General features: G+C 34.9%; 1 protein-coding gene across 1 annotated transcript; it reads left to right on the top strand.

The window, feature by feature from the left end:
- Positions 1-2,067: 2,067 nt before the first annotated feature.
- Positions 2,068-20,614, top strand: LOC134267715 (zinc finger protein 239-like). Its single transcript, XM_062749933.1, has 5 exons — positions 2,068-2,165; positions 3,185-3,287; positions 4,054-4,118; positions 14,921-15,037; positions 19,061-20,614. Exons 2-5 carry the CDS (start codon positions 3,221-3,223, stop codon positions 19,937-19,939), a joined length of 1,128 nt encoding a protein of 375 aa, XP_062605917.1. The 5' UTR covers positions 2,068-2,165; positions 3,185-3,220; the 3' UTR covers positions 19,940-20,614.
- Positions 20,615-21,388: the final 774 nt, after the last annotated feature.

Genomic DNA, 21,388 nt, shown 5'->3' with positions numbered 1-21,388 from the left:
TTCAGGATGGAAACATGCTACAGTTAAGTCAAAACATCACACACCGAGATCATACATTGTGCAGACCCCTGACAGCAAACTTTACAGAAGGAATCGGAAAATGCTCAGACCAACACAGTCAACTCCATTAATGAGGAACATTCTGAAAGAAAACTTGCAGCCATTCGCAAATGGTGATGTAATTCCAACTCGATCAAGACCACAGGATGAAGTTCCAAAACCTACCACTTCACCAGTCGCAAATCCTTCCAAATCTGTCGAGTCGAATTCATATGCGTGTCCATCCATCCCTCAGCAAACAAGATCTGGGCGCATCGTCAAAGTACCTGCCAAGTATTCTGATTGTGAAATGTGATTGTGAAATTTAATGAACTTGTGTTACGTTATGTTTTCTTTCAAGGGGCAGAATAATCCCCACATATGGTTTGAAGGTAGTATGCCTAGTGAAAACCATAAAAAGCATATTATCATTTGTTTACATGTTAACAGTTTACAAATGATACAAATGATACTTGTTCTATTTATTCAAAATTGTGGACACAATTCCATTTATTCTAATTTCTAGTCAAAAAACTCTCATATTAAAGTTCAGTGACTTTAGAAAATAATATTAGAATCTCTATGTAAAGAACTATATGCGGTATTAACCAACATTTGCCCCCCAAAATTAAACTTTGATGGAGTAATATTAAATTAAGTCCTTAAACAGGGGAGTATATGCTGACTTCAAAGCACTGAATAATTTCATAAGTAATGACGTCATATGTACGTAATGACGTCACAAACATGACGTAAATTTCAGTTTTCTATGAATTTTGCAGAAAAATGTACATATTTCTTCGATATTTTAAATAAAAGTCACCGAGCGCATGTGTGTTCAGGATAAATATTTTGATATAATGTGTAGAATGATAATATCAATGAAATATGTCAATATTGTTCCTGAACACACATGCGCTCTATAAATTTTAAAGCTTAAATTGTTGAAATTTTGTCCATTTTGTCCTCTTTCTGAAAAAGGATATAAAATCGGACTAGTTTGTGACGTCATAAAAACAGAAATTGTGAATACACTGCTCTGGAACTATAATATTTTCTGTTAACTTATATTTCTCGTACAATTTATTGAATTCAGCACATTTCAGGAATTTTTCAAAATTTGACTTTTGTGGGGGGAAACATATGCAATATACCGCATATAGTTCTTTAATAGTTTATTGTGAACTCTACGTCAAATACTTTTATTAATATCATTTGTACAGTAAACTTAAGATGGGAGATGTCATGTATTTAGTAATCAGGAATTATACAATGTGTCAGTTTTGGGTTCTGTGTTATATGTTAGTTAGTTGAATAAAGATGGAAACCTCCATGTGGTTGTCTATGTGATGCAACTCCGACGACTTATATGACAGAAGGGAAACAAAAAGAGTGAATTTCATAGATAGCCCCCCCCCCTTTGGTGCCTGAGGGATGGGACCAAAACCACTAAAATTAATACAAAATTTAAAATCCTTCTTTCTTACTCCCAGGCATCAAGCAGTCAAACTGTAGGTATGACTGTAATCAGCATTAAGTCCTCTACCAAAATTGTGAAATTCATAGCCCCAGGGTTACACGTTTAGAAAAGGAGTTTACATTTTTGTTTTGTTCATTTTTTCTTGTCAAGAGATTTCTGGATTTGATTTTTTTTATTGTGATCAACCAATCCTGAAAAAAAATCAGGATTCCCCCCCCCCTTTTTTTTTGAAAAAGTACAAAAATTATTCGAAAAATTATGCCTTTTGTGGCAGTTGTCATCAAGCTGTTGGCTGTTGTATGTGGGATTCCATAATATGGAATGCTAATTCAACACGTTGAAAATAATTTTGTTCAAACTTTTTTATGCATTTGGAAATTTACTGCAACCTAGAAAACAAGCCTGATGAAAATTCTGTTCATTGGTAGTAACATAGATCTTAAGCTTTAGGTCTATGGTTGTGAAGATATCAACAAAAATGCGAAATCCGAGGCTGTTGGGAGTTGAGAGGACTAGTTTTACCACTTGCCAACATTATGATCGGGATCGCCATTTTGACTATTAGAACACAAAGATCGGTGCAATTCTGTTCCTATTTGAGTAACTGTTATTCCATCAGTCCCTGTGAAAATCTTTATATTTCTAGGTAGGACAAGTAATTTTTGTAATTGAAACCTGTCAGAGGACAAGTACAAAAAAATTCTATTTGTGTTTCCCTGTAGCCCTTTTACATGTGTTACTGTCTGGAAAAAGAAGTAGTTTCCTTTCATTTCTTCACACTTATGTTGTTTATACTGAAATGAAATTTACTATACAGATGTATCAGATAAATATCTACCGTATATACTCGCCTATAAGTCGATATTTTGGGAGTTAAATATTGGTCTAAAACTCTATATCTGACTTATAGGCGAGTCATAAAGAGATTGGTATTTTTCTGGAGGCCAAAAGGTCACATGAAGGTAGTATCTTATTTGCCTTTTTGACGATTAATAAAGAAAATGTCAGGATATAAAAGATAATTTGTGTATTCAAAGATTATATATATAAAGTACAAGTGTTTACATATTTTATTAATTTTATTTGTATTTTAAGTAAGCATTGCCTTTTTGTTTAATAATTTACAGTGGCGTAGCATCGTTTTTGAAAGTGGGGGGGCCAGCCAGAGAAAAATTTTTTTTTACTTACCTGAAAAAGTTGACAAGCAAAAAAAAAAGAATTAGTTGCCCAAAGTCGAAAATCCTATTTCGGGGGGGGGGGGGGGGGGTATAGGTTAACTTTTCCCCCCAGGCCCCCCCTGTTGCTACGCCCCTGATTTAAGATTAAAAATCAGTGTCATTTCGAAATATATAAAGAAACCAGTTTAGAACATCAATTGATTTACTTAAAATTGTCACCAGATTTTGGCAAAAAATTGTACCGACTTATAAGCGGGTCAATAGCAAATCCCACCAAAATAACATCAAAAAAATACAACCGACTTATAGGTGAGTATATATGGTAGGTCAAGTTCTGTTTTGGATACGATCAAGCCATTTTTGACAAAGTTATCATCAGTTACATGTATGCCCATTTGGACGTAGAAAAAATCCATTTATTTGCAGTTTCTGTTAATTTTTTTAGTTGAGAATAATGCATTGCCAAATGAATCATTTGTTTACTCAGTTGCAGGTATCAGATTGAAGCAATAACTTGGTCATAATGGCAGAGTTCAACTCCACACATACACTTTATACTGAAGACCCCACCCCTGATATGGAGTCCACTGGTGTGTATAATTATATTTAACATTGTTTAAATTTCCTCTGCAATGTCTTATATACCATTAAGTAGCCTTGGATTTGGACGCATTGATTTTAGCATGGGACGCATTGTTGTCTTTAAAGGGGTCCTCTGGACCCATGATAACCGTTTTCAAAATGAATCACTTTAGCATACGGTATTAAATGTATGAATACGGGTGGTTTTTCGCTCCAATTACATGTTCGCACCAAGTGGTTTCGCTTCCATCACTTGTTTGCGCGGAGTGGATTCGCGCCACTGTATTACTGAAGATTACCGCTATAATGAAAATTAACAAAATTCAAATTATTATATAGCATAAAAATGGGAAATTGTTGATCAAAAAGATTCTAATATCAGGTATAATATCCTATAATATCCTTAATATCAGTATTCTTATTTTATTCTCTTATATATAGTAGATATTAAACATGTGTATTTATTAATATTACTTGTACTTGACTAGCAATAAGGTTATAATAAATTTATACATATGTATTATTTATTTATTTTAACATCCAGTCCTAAATTATTCCAAATTAGATGATCAAATTTGTTCAAATAGTCATAATTTGGCTAAAATTGGGTGAAACCACATGGCGCCATACCACTCGGCGCGAGAACGTAATCGGTGCGAAACCACCCTACACCAAATGTACAGTAGTACAGTGAAACTTGGTTATAATGAAGTTGCCGGGACCTGCACAAATTATATCATTCCAAATCTTTCATATTACTTGTCTTGATTGTAGTAAAGAAGGAGCCACTTGGGATTTCTGACTCTGAAGAAGAAAACCAACAGCTGTTGATAGTGAAGGTAAGTAATTTTTTAGCTCTCCTCAATGAAGTTGGGAGTAGCTTATGTGATACTGCAATAATGTAGCCCTCTCCGATTTTTTTTTTTTTTGGGGGGGGGGGGAGGGCTACAACTCCTTAGGATCTCCGTAATGGTGCAATGTGGCAGTGAATCACTCCCACACGGATTTCAGCACAAATCATCAGTAAACGGCTATTTTATTTACAGCTGTTACCTAGACCCCAAAAGAGTAATTATGCAAGACATAAATCGATCCAAAAATATTCACAACAACCCATATATCGGTTATTTTTCATGATTGTCAACATCACAACTTGAATTTATCCGCCATGTTTACTGACCTTGATAGATTTTATTTTGGGACAGCCAATGAAAATTTAGAATCTATAGGAGCGGATCTTTTAGAATTCCCTTATTTTAAGCATACATATATCACTGTTTGCGTAAAAATAACACTTGAAATGGTTTTATAGACATTTTTGTGATACATTTCAGCACAGTCGTTTATAAACATCGACATTTGCTTTATTAAGTTGTTCTAAATTTCAAGCAAAATTCTCAGTACGTCATGCGTGAACTGTCCTGGCTGCTGCTGGTAAACATGCAGATATTTTACATTGTTTTCGAGTTTAGTGGGCTATTTTGTTGACAGTGAATAAAAATTCTGTCTTATAAGAAATAAGTTAAATGTAAAAATAATTTATTTTGCCTTTTGCCTATGTGGAAGCATCCTTGGGCAGTGTAGATCAAATTTGTTTAAATCATGACCCCCAGGGGTAGGGCAGGGCCACAATGGGGAATCACATTTTTACATAGAAATATATGGGAAAAATCTTTGAAAAATCTTCTTTACAAGAACCACTGGGCCAGAAAAGCTGAAACTTATGTGGAAACATCCTGGGATAGTATGAATTCTAAATTGTTCAAATCATTACCCCCAGGGGTAGGGCGGGGCCACAATGGGGAATCAAATTTTTACATAGAAATATATAGGAAAAATCTTTGAAAATCTTCTTCTCAAGAACCACTGGGCCAGAAAAACTGAAACTTGTGTGGAAGCTTCCCGGGATAGTGTAGATTTCAAATTGTGATCAGTGGGGTAAGGTGGGTCACAATATGCATTACAAGGGGGAAATCTGGTAAAGAACAGCATGGTCAAAGCTTCTCAGGTGAGCGATGTGGCCCATGAGCCTCTTGTTTTTATTTTACAATATATTTATATATTTAGTTCAAAATAATCAAGGGTTTTATTTTTAGCTCACCTGAGCTGAAAGCTCAAGTGAGCTTTTCTGATCACATTTTGTCCGGCGTCCGTCTGTCTGTAAACTTTTCACATTTTCGACTTCTTCTCAAGAACCGCTGGGCCAATTTCAACCAAACTTGCCACAAAGTATCCTTGGATGAAGGGGATTCAAGTTTGTTCAAATGAAGGGCCACACCCTCATTCAAGGGGAGATAATTGGGAATTAATGAAAATTTGGTGGCATATTTTAAAAATCTTCTTCTCAAGGACCACTGTGCCAGGAAAGATGAAACTTATGGGGAAACATCCTCAGGTAGTGTAGATTCAAGTTTGTTCAAATCATTACCCCCGGGGGTAGGGGGGGGGGCCAAAATGGCCGACCTAAGTTTTACATAGAAATATATAGGAAAATTCTTTAAAAATCTTCTTCTCAAGATTGACAAAGCCATAATTCATCATATTTATATGGAAGCATGTTCAGGTAGTGTAGATTCAAGTTTGTTCAAATCATGACCCCCGGGGGTAGGGCAGGCCCAAAATGGCCGACCAAAGTTTTACATAGAAATAAATGGGAAAATTCTTTAAAAATCTTCTTCCCAAGAATGACAAAGCCATAATTCATCATATTTATATGGAAGCATGCTCAGGTTGTGTAGATTCAAGTTTGTTCAAATCATGACCCCCGGGGGTAGGGCAGGCCCAAAATTGCTGACCAAAGTTTTACATAGAAATAAATAGGAAAATTCTTTAAAAATCTTCTTCTCAAGAATGACAATGCCATAATGCATCATATATATATGGAAGCATGCTCAGGTAGTGTAGATTCAAGTTTGTTCAAATCATGACCCCCAGGGGTAGGGGTGGGCCAAAATGGCCGACCAAAGTTTTTAAAGATATGTATAGTAAAATTCTTTAAAAATCATTTTCTAAATAATAGCAAATCCATGATTGGTCATGGGACTACTTTTGGATTTAAACTTAACAATTAAAATCCATTTTCTACTTTTCCTACCCTTAGTGCTCAGGTGAGCGATGTGGCCCATGGGCCTCTTGTTTTTATCACTGACAGTTTCAATGCAAAATACATGTACAATCAAGTTTAAAGCTACGCATTATTATATTGCAATATACGTATATATTTGTACATACCTGTCATTTCTGGTTTTCTTCTGGTGATGTTTAGGAACAAGTGATACATTGATATCATGTGGAATCCTTTATATAGGCCCCTCATTTTCTGACACCTTGCATTATATCTTGTGTATTGGGAAAAGTGACACACTGTCACTATTGAATTTACTGAAATTTCTCTTTACCCTCCTCAACCGTCATCATGAATCTCTTACATTACGGTATTATACCTTGTGTGCTAGGGATACCTTTACTGTTCTACCCTCATTGACAATTTTATAATAACTTTGACATTTAAAAATTGGTAATTTAGCTGAAAAGACCAATTCAGTTTTAAATATTTAATGTTCAACCAATAATTCACCTTATAAATAAAATACCAATTCAGTTTTTATATGCCAGTCTTTAGACGGGACGTATTATGTTATAGGCTTCATGTCCGTCCGTCTGCCCATTCCTGTCCAGCTCATAACTTGAATACTATTAGGCCTAGGATTATCAAACTTTGTCAACTGATACTTCTTGGGTAGACGGTGTGTCGCGCACAAACAGTAGGTCGCTCTGACCTTTAATAAAGATGCTATAGCCAAATATGGAAAAATCCTGTCCGGCTCATAACTAGAAAACTATTAGACCTAGAGCTTTCAAACTTGGCAAAAGTATACATCTAAGGTAAAAAGTGTGTCGCTGCCTATTTCAAGGTCACTGTGACCTTTAATTTAAGTGATTTTTTTTTTAAACTAAGTCTTTTAAATTTCATAATCCTAAAAATTTTCAAAATATAGTTGTATCCTTATTAAAGAATGTTAAATTAAGTAAAAACTTATTTTTTCATCATATACTTTACAGCAATCTGTAACAAATGTTAATGTTTTGAGAGAAATTCAGTTTGTCCCATGGGCATAATTATCAAGCACTGGTGTCGCCCGCATGGCACAGTGGTTAGAGCGTCTGCCCTAGAGTCGTGAAGTAAGGAGCAAATCCTTACGTCGCGGGTTCAAATTCCACTGTGGGACGTGGAGACCGGTCCTTCGGATGAGACCGTATTTAGAAACCGAGGTCCAGTGTCGCAGTAGGTGCCAACATGAAAAAGATCCCTCCCTGCTCAATGGCCATAAGTGCCGAGTATAGGACAAAATGTGCAGCTCTTCCCCGGCAAGTGGTGGCGTCTCCATATGAGTGAAAAATTCTCGAGAGGGACGTTAAACAATATACAATTAATCAATCAAGCACTGGTCAAGGAGAATTTTGATAGCAGAATTGTACATGTCAAATTAGAGAGAAATTAATGAGTTTATTGTCCGGAGTTAACTGGCAAGAGCATCTATAGATCTGATCATGCAGTGTTATCTTAATTTATCTCTTGGAAGTTTGGCAAAAAGAAATGGCCTTTTAGTTGCTTGTGTTAATTAAGAGTTCTTGATGGCTATATAGTCCAGATAAAGATCTTTCAATTGGTGTAATGTGATTAAAACAAATTGATGTTTTAGTGTATGACTAAAACTAAATTAGTATTGTATAATATAATTAAAACTAATTATACATATGTTCATTGGAAAAAAAAATTACTTTTCAATTGCAGTCATGTCTCACTTAGAATTTTATAGTCTGAGAACAAGATATACCAAACAGATATCATACATGTAACAGATACAGTGGTATACATTTTATAACATCATAAATAAAGCACTACATTTACACATATCAAAGTAAAAATGAAAGTTTCAAGTCACAGCACTGTCATTCCCTTAAAAGATGTTTGGAGCACTAGTCTATTAGACTGTTTCACTTCACATCACTAATCACAGTCACTGAAAGTTCACAGAGAAAATCCTCCTGGATTTGGTGCGACTCCATTTCTTGAAGGCTTCCTCGTAGTCCATTTCCTCTGATTTGCTGGAGATGGAAAGTCTCATAAGGTTTTCAAGTGTGGAAATTTTCAAAGAGTTTCTCACATCGGTCTTGATAAGGTTCTGCCGGCTGAAACCTCGTTCACAGTCTGCAGTGCTGACAGGAGCAGTGAGCAGGCGTTCAGCAGCAGCTGCCACGATGGGAAACATTGCCCTAGCCCTAAATGCTACCTGACAAATATCCAAGCTGCTAGACCCTACCCTAGAATTTGAGTCTACCTTAGCCCTGCAGAACTCTACAAAATTCCCTAACTCATCCTTACAATCTCTGACCTTGGCTACCTTACATACTGAAAGATGGTTTGCTATGATATCTATGTCCTCAGAAGGAGGATTCCTATCAACAACTGTCTGAGGATCAAAAAACCTACTCAAAGCTGACAAAACCAAAGCATCACCCCTATCAGTAAACCTAGACTGCAAACTAGCCTTAACACCCTCTATAAAAGTGCTACATGCCTTAACTGCCTCTGACCTTTGTCCTAGACTATCCCTTACTATGTGACCTTGAAACTCAAATGTGTAAAGACCTGATTCATCAAGAGTTGGCTCAGATGGAGCATGCTGCAGAAAGGCAGACAAGTCACCACCAGTGTTGCTAATCAAATTGTCCAAGACCTTGACAGTTGAATGCAGAAGGCAATTGACCTCAGTGAAATCTAGATCTGACCTTTGATATGACCTTGACAACACAGCTAATGGCTTCAAAGCGTCAGCTAAGAAGTGTGCAACATACAGAGACTTGTAACAAGAAATGGGCTTGTGGAGAGCTAATGCCTTAGCAGAACTTTCCTCTAACATGACTGCAACTACACTCTGATAATTGTCTACTACTGCCTGAACACTACCCTCAAAACTTAACCACCTAGTGTGGGAAACTTGCTTGAGCCTAGTGCCCCTGCTACAGTCTAAGATTCCTTGAACCTTCTCTAACCTAGCCATGTTCTTAGGAGATCTCTCAAAATACTTATACAAGTCATTCAGAACTGCCTGAAACTTAACTAAGTAAGTAACCTTATCAGCTGCCTCCCCACATGCAAGTGCTAACCTATGTGCTATACAATGGGTTGCTAAGATACCTGGATACATTTCTCTAAGCCTAGTAACTACTCCACTCTTACACCCTACCATCACAGAAGCCCCATCTGTTGAAACACCAGCAAACCTATCCAAGTCTAATCCCTTATCCTTAAGCAAACCTATCAACTCTGAAGAAATTGCCTCTGCGTTTGCAACTGACAACTGCCTAATGCCTAGAAAGTCTACAGATGGAACTAGCCTACTACCTATCTGTTCTAAAAACCTAACATAGACTATGAGATTCTGATGAACTGAGACATCTGTAGACTCATCTAACATTACACTGAATACAGAGCTACCCCTAACCCTATCTACGAGCCTATCAAGAATCACATCGGACAACGACTGCTGAAACTCCTGAACACTGCTATTACTCTCATATGTTGTATGGGAATCAACATTGAGATCTTTAAGCTGAGAACTACCCTAAAAATAATAAACAAAAAATTAGTTTTTTTTATTTAAGTAGACCTTAAATAGATTCTAATTGAAGATTCAGATTGATACAAATTTAATTTTAATTTTTGAAAGAATATGATGATGGAATTAATTACTACCTGGGATATGCATAAATTGTTTAGTCTGGGAACCATGGAATTGGGCAGGTCATTAGATGCAGCAAAGTAGGTGTTTCGAAGGGCAGATATGATTTCAGATTTACTCTTGGAGAGGGCATTTTGTCTGACAGTTTCCATGTTTTCAGCAGATTTGGACTTTTGTAGAGCTGCAGAGTGACTATTGTCACCTAATTAATAGAAAAGAAAAAAATTTAGTATTTTACGTAGAATAAGGTTTATTGTGTTGGTTTTTTTTTTAAAATTATTTATTTATCCTTTGATTCTAAATTATATATGTAGAATATAGAAAAAAAATCTTTTAAAAAATTGTTGGTAAATTATATATGTAGAATTAAAAAAAACTTTATATTTAAAAATTGCAATTTATTTTACAATAAAAAGATAAGCACCTGTTCCCTTCTCATGCTTGACTACGTTTTCTTTCTTCATTATGCTTGTACCCTCAGTAAAAACATTTCGTACATTGGCCGAAATACAGATGTCACAAAACATCATGCCCAATTTTGAATCATATCTTAACCAGTCCCTATTAAATTTCCAACTGACGTTAAATTTACGTTTTGGTGTAGAAGGTTTTGGACTTGGGACTGTTGGCGAAGTTTGAGAAGCTGGGGTTGAATGATCAGACCCCGTATTGGAAGTAAAGCCAAACATGGACAATTTCTGAATTTTAGACTGACTGGAGTCAGAATCTAAAAGTTTGCATTTCCCCATTTTGACAAGCCAAATGCCAAAAAATAATGGGGTATCGAGTAGAATTGGCATGGCGTTTTTATACTGATACGTACTAGACTTCAAAGAAAATCATTAATGTAAATTGCTATGTGCATATCAATAGCTACCGACTTATTGTTTATAAAATATTCGCCGCATCTTCAAAAAGTAAAGACAAACACATCTCAATTAAAATGTTTTTATCAACAAGCTTGGACGTAAATAAACAGCACATCAACATAATCGATGCCTATGCAGTAATCAGGATAATCCGGCAAATTTAATGAGCCACGCTACCAGGGTTTTAGATTTGAACTTGACACTAATTTGAAGACGATAATCATGCTGGGTGAGAATTTGATTGCCAATTAATTGACCACAGCTTCCAATCAATATACAACACTCGGTAATTTTGCCTGGGGTTATTCATGCTATTGTCTATACTAGTTTACCTGTACACAGTGTGTTCATTGAAGCGACGAGAAATTTCCGGTCGCACGTGTCATGACTGTGATAACAGTCTGGCTGAATAAACAAACAGTCTCAGGTAAAAAATAAAAACACAAGACACATTTTACATACATTTTATTGCAAAAAAATATTTTCGCCAATTCTCAATTTTTTTCGCCACCTCTGAAAAAAATTCGCAATTGGCGCAAATGGCGAATTGCAGCTCGAGCGCTGCTGAGGAATAATTCATTATACCCACACTTTCTAAAGAAAGTTCGGGTATATTGTTGTTACTCATGTCTGTCCATCCATCCGTCCGTCTGTCACACTTTTCTTCCCTGAACTTCTTCTACATTTTACACAGTAGCTTAATCATCTTTTGGGAGATGATTGGTGGTGTCATGTAGATGTGCAGTAAAGTTTTGTAATTTTGACTTTGCCCCGGGGGGTCAAATGGGGGTGGAAAAATGACGTTTTTTATGAAAAAATTCCCGTCTTCCCTGAACTCCTTCTACATTTTACTCAGCAGCCTAATCACCTTTTGGGGGATGATTGGTGGTGTCATGTAGATGTGCAGTAAGGTTTCGGAATTTTGATTTTGCCCCAGGGGGTCAAATGGGGGTCAAAAAATGACGTTTTTATGCAAAAAGCCCCATCTTCCCTGAACTCCTCTTACATTTTATTCAGCAGCCTAATCACCTTTTGGGAGATGGTTGGTGGTGTCATGTAGATGTGCAGTTAGGTTTTGGAATTCTGATTTTGCCCCGGGGGGTCAAATGGGGGTCGAAAATTGACATTTTTTATGCAAAAAGCCCCATCTTTCCTGAACTCCTCTTACATTTTACTCAGCAGCCTAATCATCTTTTGGGAGATGGTTGGTGGGGTCATGTAGATGTGCAGTAAGGTTTCGGAATTTTGATTTTGCCCCGGGGGGTCAAATGGGGGTGGAAAAATGATGTTTTTTATGCAAAAAGCCCCGTCTTCCCTGAACTTCTCCTACATTTTACACAGTAGCCTAATCATCTTTTGGGAAATGGTTGGTGGTGTCATGTAGATGTGCAGTAGGGTTTTGTAATTTTGATTTTGACCCGGGGGGTCAAATGGGGGTCGAAAAATGACGTTTTTGTGCAAAAAGTCCTGTTTTTCCTGAAGTCCCACTGTCCTCCTTAATGTTACTCAGAAGCCTAATCATCTTTTAGGAGAGTTAAATATTTTGAAAATTATACAAAACATCAACCTCAAGGGTAAAAAAGCATCGCATGCTGGGACACCTTGAATTCTCATGTGTAATTAACCCATTTCCTACTGCAGCCAAGTATGCAGAGCTTATCAGTAAGACGAGGGATAACACGCCTGCTGCTGTGATGGCTAAGTTAATTAGCACCATATTTACTTTCTGCCTGATAACAAGATAATTTATCCCTCTAGGTATATAAAAGTATACATATTTATAAAGCTCTTAAAATTCTGCATCCAGCAGTATAAATTTTAATATGCAGCAAGAATGCTATCCCATGTTTTATCTTAAAAACAATTGAAAATTTTTGTCATCTTTTTATTCACCTGCATTTTATGTGCATAAAGTGAATGTAAGCAGTATATTTTTTTTTTTGCATCAGTAGTTACATTAATCATTTCTGAACTATTCTGAACTATTTACAGTTTATTTCATTTTATGGCTTTATTTAAGTATCTACGGTACTAATTGGCTTAGAATCATCAAACTTTGTAAGTTGATGCATCTTGGGTTTTCAGAGAATGATGTCCAAAAAGTAGGTCATGGTGACCTACTTTCGACATTTTATGGCTTTATTTAAGTATCTTAGGTATTTATTGGCTTAGAATCATCAAACTTTGTGAGTTGATGCGTCTTAGGTTTTCGGAGAGTGACCACCAAAAAATAGGTCACGGTGACCTACTTTTAACATTTTATGGCTTTATTTTATGTATCTTTGGTATTTATTGGCTTAAAATCATCAAACTTTGTAAGTTGATGCATCTTGGGTTTTTGGAGAATGATATCCAAAAAGTAGGTCATGGTGACCTATTTTTTGACCTTTTATGACTTTATTTAAGTCTATGGTACTAACTGGTTTAATTTTGTTTGTTGATGCATCTTTGGTTTTTAGAGAATGTCGACAAAAAAGTATGTCATGATGACCTACTATTGAATATCTCAAGGACGTATTGGCTTAGAATCATCAAACTTTGTCAGTTGATGTATCTTGGGTTTTCAAAGAATGTAGACAAAAAAGTAGGTCATGGTGACCTACTTTTAAATATCTCAAATACTAATTGGCTTAGAATCTTCAATCTTTGTTTATTAATGCACCTTGAGTCCTCAGAAAACTTCAATCTTAATATAGGTCACTGTGATGTACTTATGGTTTTTTATGGCTTTATTATTAAAAAATTCAGTCCTAATTGACTAAGAATCATCAAACTTTGTCAGTTGATGCAACTTGGGTCTTAGGATACTTAGGGTTAAAGGCTTCAAATAGAAGTGATAGATTGTACAATTTATCAGAAGAGCGATTCAAGGCCCTTGGGCCTCTTGTTTTATTAGACTGTAGCATTTCCATAATTTCATAAAATATGCAATAAACAATTTAAAGCTGCAAATGGATATTTGTTAAGCTCTAATACAGCCAGTTTAGAAAATTTTATATGATGTATTGTTTGTTATAAATAATCCCTACACTGTAAGTCTCTTAGAGATGTATGTACAGTATTTTAAACATGATAAGAAATGGAAATTAGATCATTGAAATCTTTGTCAATCTGTTAATCAAGGATACTTATTTTCTTGCACCCCAACGAATTTATGATTATTGAACAATATTTGACGGGCGTATCATGCTGTGGCGTGGCACTTTATTAATATATTTAATGTTCAACCAATAATTTACCTTATAATAAAAATGATGTACAAATAATAACAAATACAGGCTTAGAAATATACGATTTATTTTCTTCTTTAAAAAAATCGAGGTGCCGAAACGTCAATTAAAGGGCCAAAATGTCGCGGTGCCGAAACGTCGTTGCAATGAAGTGCTGAACCGTCGTGGTGCCGAAACATCTTGCATCTTTCTGTGGCAAGCAACTGCTGTCGAAATTCTACTTATACCCCCTGCTTGAAAAGTGGGAGGGTGTACTGTAATCGCGATGTCTGTTAGTCCATCCGTCTGTAACGCTTTGAGGTACCCATCTTTTATGCACAACTCCTGTCATACCACTGAATAAAATTAGATGAGACTTTCAAAGAATCTTGATTACATATTGCCGTTGTCCATCTCCTATTTTACTTTTTGATCTGACACTTTTGGGTTTCTCATAACAAAACCTGGACATTGCCATTATATTCATATGGGAGGCAGGGGGTATTTTTTAGTGAGCTCATTGCTCACAGTACCTCTAGTTTGTTCTGCAGAGAAACATAAGATCATATATCATGTCATCAAGCATTGATTAGAGAAAAAATTACGTAATGTTTAATAGATAAAAGGTCACCAAGGTTTTTTTTCAATCAAAATTAAGAAGTTTCGATTTTAAAAATTCACAAGGTCAAAGGAGTTCTTAAATAGATTCTTAAAATAAATGTTTATGTGTTCAACTTTTTATTGTTACATTAAATATGATCAGAGCATTGCCCTGTTCTATAGAGCAACGAAACTGATTTCTTTGTCATATTTGCAGAAGGAGAGGAGCGATTTTGAACCCCATTCAAATATTCAGAACGATACTGAAAAATTACAGAACTATTGTTCAGATGAAGATCAAACTGGAAGTTTAGAAAGACACATCAACACAGATGTAAGTAAAAAGCCTCAGATATGTATCTATTGATTATATAGTGAAAATGGATTATTTCTTCGAAAATCTTCTCTGCTCTTGGGTATTAAGTAAACTAAGTACATAGTAATGTTGAGCAAGAGTGCCTCTGCCAAAAATTTTAATTTTATGGCCACAGGGTCAGGGGTTCTGGTGTGAGGGCGGGGCTCTATTGATCATATGGTGAAAAGGAATTTATTCTTTGAAAATCCTCTTCTCTGCTTCTGGGTATTAAATAAACTAAATAAGCACATGGTTATGATAAGAAGGAGTGCCTCTTCCAAAATTTTGAATTTATATATTTATTTATATTTTTATGATGAAAAAAGGTGCATCTAGCAAAATGGTTATTTTTTATTGAAAGTGCATTTTCCCTTTGTTACTCTGATCTACCTCTGGGTATTAAGTAAATAGAGTAAGCATGCTAAGTTTATAATTATGATAAGCAATGGTCCCTCTTTCAAAACTGTGAATTGTGAAATTCATGGCCTCTGGGGTAAAACACCAACCAATTTTAATTGTTTGAAAGTTGTTACACGATACTCAGGTGACCTATAAGGCCCATGGGCCTCTTGTTTTCTACTTTTTTTATCATTATTTTCAAAATTAAGATTTTGTTTTAAGGTGGGATTCTTCTCTGGTTTCTGACTAGATGGAACATTCAAAGTACATTTGTTGATATGTCTTATATATTTAGATGTAGGAGATTTAAAAGACCGTATTTTTCTTTCCTCATCACAATTACACAACTTTAGATAGAAATGGTAAACTGCGTTTGAAAACTTGCAGGGACTATATTTTTGGCGGAATGGTGGTGTATGAAAATATCTTCTTGTCCGCCTCTAAAAATTATCATAGAACATTGAATTAAGTTATGATTTTTATGCAATCAAAGACAAGATGAAATTTTCAAATGTAAGTTAAATTAATAATAAGGGACTAAAGTTTCAAAATATATCAAATAAATAAGATTTTTTACCACATACTAGAACTATGTTGGCTTTTAAATGCTTCAAATCTAAGTACAGATTTGATTCAAAAAAAGTAAAAAGTGTTTTTTCCCTCTTAGTAAACAATCAAAACTTTTAGTTTTTGTATCATTTTGTGCCTTTATGTGACAACTTTACTATATGTGAAAATTGGAAAAAGTTAAACATAGGAAGCATATAAAAATAACTAATAAATCCTAAAACTTTACGAAAAGTAGAGGAAATTCGGATTAGCAAATATCCATTTTATTTAAATTATCCATGTCAATTTGGTAATATCATCTTATAGGCCATATATGGTAGTATCTTTTTATACAAAAAGAAAAACATTCAATATGTTGAATTACAAGTACCGTAATTTTGGGATTATAGGTCGATGGGGTATATAGGTCGAAAGGCTCTTTTTCAGCCTTAATTTTTGAAAAATCCTAAGATAGGGCGAACTTACTATATAGGACGAGGTTCTCTTTCCCGTTTTCTAAAGATTCTTACGCAGATACAACGTTTCAGAACAGGTAAAACTATAAAATTACCGGGGATATTCCGTGACATGAACGTATCAAGAAAATAAACAGGTATTTTAATGAGTACAGCATTTAAATAAAGTTTTTTTTTTAGCTCACCTGAGCCGAAGGCTCAAGTGAGCTTTTCTGATCACATTTTGTCTGTAGTCCATCCGTCTGTCTGTAAATTTTTCACATTTTCAACTTCTTTTCAAGAACTACTGGACCAATTGTAACCAAACTTGGTACAAAGCATTCTTGGGTGATGGGGAGTTCAAATTGTTAAAATGAAGGGACATATCCCCACGCAAGGGGAGATAATTAAGAAAAGACAAAAATAGGGTTGGGTCATTAAAAAATCTTCTTCTCAAGAACCACATGGCCAGTAAAGCTGAAACTTATGTGAAAGCATCCCGGGGTAGTGTAGATTCTAAATTGTTCAAATCATGAACCCCGGGGATAGGGCGGGGCCACAATGGGGAATCAAAGTTTTACATAGAAATATAAAGGAAAAATCTTTGAAAATCTTCTTCTCAAGAACCACTGGGCCAGAAAAGCTGAATCTTATGTGGAAGCATCCTGGGGTAGTGTAGATTCTAAATTGTTCAAATCATGACCCCCAGGGGTAGGGCGGAGCCACAATGTGGAATCAATGTTTTACATAGAAATATATAGAAAAAATCTGAAAATCAAAGCTGAAACTTACATGGAAGCATACTGGGGTAGTGTAAATTTCAAATTGTTTAAATTATGATCAGTGGGGTAGGTTGGGGTCAAAGCTTCTCAGGTGAGCGATGTGGCCCATGGGCCTCTTGTTTAAAATGTAGTTAGAACTTCTTTGAATTGTGTTACTACTTATTTCTCTCAAACTTGCGTGTTCAATCAATCAATGCCTCCGTAGTTTCACACTGCTGTTAAATCAGAGGCATAAATAACACGTAAATACGTTTTTTTTTTTAAACAACTATAATTCGGGAAATACCCGAGACTTAAGAAAAGCAATTTTGATTTCAGAATAACTTGGACACATTCCTAATAAATTTTATTCAGACAGTATTTACCGGTGGACGACAATTACTTCGATGTCCGCCATTGTTATTTTTCTACTCCAGGGATCGGCTAAATGACGCAAATGACCATTGAATGTATATATCAAGCAACAGTAAAGAATTGAAATCATATTAACACTCTATAAGTTTAATTTATAAATTTAATTGAGAGTACATTCACAATTTGACTGTCAACATGAATTTCACGGCTTTGTTTGTTCAATGAAGTGTAACACTAATACCCTATAATGGCACGTGGGTTTCTTAATCATGCCCCGTTGTTTAACATCTTTGTGTACACAGTGTAAATCCCTTTATCTGTCAGACAATTAAAATTCTGTTAGAAGCCAATCTTTGTATACCAGTAGTTCAATGTACTTCTTGCGTACGAAGCTTTTAATAATGGCAACAAATTATTTCACTCATTTTACATTTAAATAAACATAAGGCAATAAAAAATATTTTATATTCTATTTCAATTTATCGCTACTAATAAATGGTAAAAACACTATAGTTGTGATCGTGAAAATTTTCCGTATTTTCAATTTTGAAATGTAGAAGGCCCCGGGGAAGAATAGTACTTTGTACTAATCGGGTTACCTTCTTTAAATAAAGCATTATTATTATTATTATTATTATTATTATTTTGATACAGTTGTGGTTTTACTTTTAGTACACGATCGCGACTTCCTAGCTTCACAAGATGGATACCGCATGATGTTAATAGATAATACGTTGAGGAGTTATTTAATAGGTGAAGCAATGTTGTCTTTCTTTCTCATCAATGGATAATTAATGGAATTTATTTTGTAAGAAAGTTTTAGAATAAATATGTTATTGTTTACCGGGGCATTAATTTTTTTTGTGAAAAATAATCAAAAAAGTTATGAAAGGGGCACAGATTTGCTTTGAAATTGACGTAAATTTTACTGATTTTGGGGCATTTTTCGTAAACTTGAGCCTTAAATAGGTCGAATTCTGAATATTGGTTGACCGCAACGGTTCCAAGAAAAAAAGTATCGACCTGTATTCCGTAAATTACAGTAAGGATCGCATAACTGGAAACAGTAGTTTTTTTATTCTTAATGTCCAGGAAAAAAGTAATGACCTTGACCCGACCTTGCCTCTAATATTCAACGGTCAAATTTAATCTCACTAATACCATCACTTAGTGATATTGTCCTCTTGATTCTGTGAAAATTTCATTAATTTTTAAATACAAGAAATGTGAGAAGAATCCTTCCTTAAGCAATATATTTAGAATAAAATTAATTTAATTGTTTTGAAAGTATATTAAAAAAAACATTTTGAACATGTATTACATGCATTCACCTGTATAGTGGAAAAAAGAGAAAGAAAACAGAAAAAAAGGAAAGTAAAATTTTGTTTGAAATGGGACTCATTTATTTCATCAAAAAACGTAGCTTGACATAGTACTTAAAACAATTTTTGCTTAATTTACAGAGGGAAAAAGAAGTCTGGTCATCCAATTCAAAGATTCAAACTGAGGCTGCAGACAAACCTTATAAATGTGATATGTGTGAAAAGGCATTCAACTGGCCAGGAAAACTACAGATGCACATGAGAACACATACTGGTGAAAAACCTTATAAATGTGATGTTTGCGGGAAGGCATATAAACAGACAAATCACCTACAGGATCACATGAGGACACATACAGGTGATAAACCTTATATATGTGACATGTGTGGGAAATCATTCAACAGATTAAATAGTTTACAGAGGCACATGAAGACACATACAGGTGATAAACCTTATAAATGTGATGTGTGTGGGAAGGCATTCAGCCAATCATGTCACTTACAGGCACACATGAGGACACATACTGGTGATAAACCTTATAAATGTGATGTGTGTGGGAAAGCATTCAGTCAGTCACAACACTTACAGAAACACATGAGGACACATACTGGTGATAAACTTTATAAATGTGATGTGTGTGGGAAAGCATTCAGTCAGTCACAACACTTACAGAAACACATGAGGACACATACTGGTGATAAACCTTATAAATGTGATGTGTGTGGGAAAGCATTCAGTCAGTCACACCACTTACAGAAACACATGAGGACACATACAGGTGATCAACCTTATAAATGTAATGTGTGTGGAAAGGCATTCAAACGGACAAGTGACTTACAGACACACATGAGGACACATACTGGTGATAAACCTTATAAATGTGATGTGTGTGGGAAAGCATTTAGTTTCTCACAGAACTTACAGAGTCAAATGAGGATACATACTGGTGATAAGCCTTATAAATGTGATGTGTGTGTGGGAAGTCATTCATCCTATCGCAGAACTTACAGACTCATATGAGGACAATCTGTATACGAGGGTCATTCAAAAAGTTCTTAGACTTTTGTCTTAACTTTTTTATTTAACATCATATTATATCCAAATTTAATACAAATATTTTAACAACAGATTCAAATAATTTGAGTAAAAAAAATTAGAATGTATCCTCATATTTATGAAAATTACCAAGGATTTATAACAGCAAAAATGGGGTCACGGAGCACCGTCAAAATTGAGTAATTTTCTTATTTTCACTTCATAGTATTTACAGCTATACCTCTAATAAATGGAGCTGAAACGAAATAAAATATAAATTTTTAAATAAAGTATTACTGCATTAATTAAAATGAAATCAGGTTATGTAATATCTCGTTCCATTTAAAAGATATCAGCTTCTAAATACATATGGACTTGATTAAAAAAGGCAAAAAAACCTTGACGTTGGAGGACGTCACGGAGCAGCAAGTAGCTTTAATATTAGACTTTACATTCGGGAAACTTTCTACAAGCTTATTAAATCCTTATAAATCAGGATCTGTATGAACAAAAAATTTGTGTATTGAATAAGTTGAAAATACCATGTTTGAGTGGTAGCGAGTTTGAATTGGACGATGGATTGTCTGCAAAGAAACAGGTTAAAGTTAAAATTATTGTCAAAAGAGTTAAGAACGTCATTGAACGTGGTGTGTGCTTCAAAGCTGCATGGTAAATCAAAGAATTTGAAAACAATAACATTCTAATTCAAGCTATATTTGTACAATTGTTAGCAAACCAGGTGTTAAGTATTGTGGATATGTGTTTTGAATGGAGAAGACGCAACAAACCGTGTTTGAAATAACAAAATGTGTATACTTTTGACAATTTTTCTCAGCGTTGTTTTTGACGTTACAATATTGGTTAACCGTGCAACGTGGTAACAAAACATGTTGCTTTTAATTTTGGCTGACGTGAGTTCTGTTTAATCAGATGGAATGAAACTTCACACTTCGACAAAATGAATGTTTATGTTTACGAAAATGTGTTGATCTATAATCTTGTAATAATCATATGACGATGAGAAGCATTGACTACATATTTTTTGAATCTACCTCGTAAATGTGATGTGTATAGGGAGGCATTCATCCAATTACAGAACTGAAACGTAGCTTGACATAGTACTTAAAACAATTTTTGCTTAATTTAAAAAGGGAAAAAGAAGTCTGGTCATCCAATTCAAAGATTCAAAGTGAGGCTGAAAAGTCAACCAACTATAAGACTAATGAGCATCAGACAATGGATTTAGAAAGAAACATCATTAGACATGCAGGGTTCTCCATCATTTGAAATCTTACTGTGTTGCAGAGTTTACGCGAAAAACTAAACTTTTGCGGTATTTTCGCGATCAAATTCGCAACTGAATCACTTATTAATATAAGTACAAAAGAATACTTGCACACACTTATTTAAAATTCGTTTATTCGTTATACAAAT

Source organism: Saccostrea cucullata, unplaced genomic scaffold, assembly GCF_032062105.1.
Source record: "Saccostrea cucullata isolate Sc308-1 unplaced genomic scaffold, CSIRO_AGI_Scuc_v1 ctg4625, whole genome shotgun sequence".
NCBI lineage: Eukaryota > Metazoa > Mollusca > Bivalvia > Ostreida > Ostreidae > Saccostrea > Saccostrea cuccullata.
The sequence above is the reverse complement of the archived record's forward strand: the minus strand, read 5'-3'. Positions and strand labels throughout refer to the sequence as shown.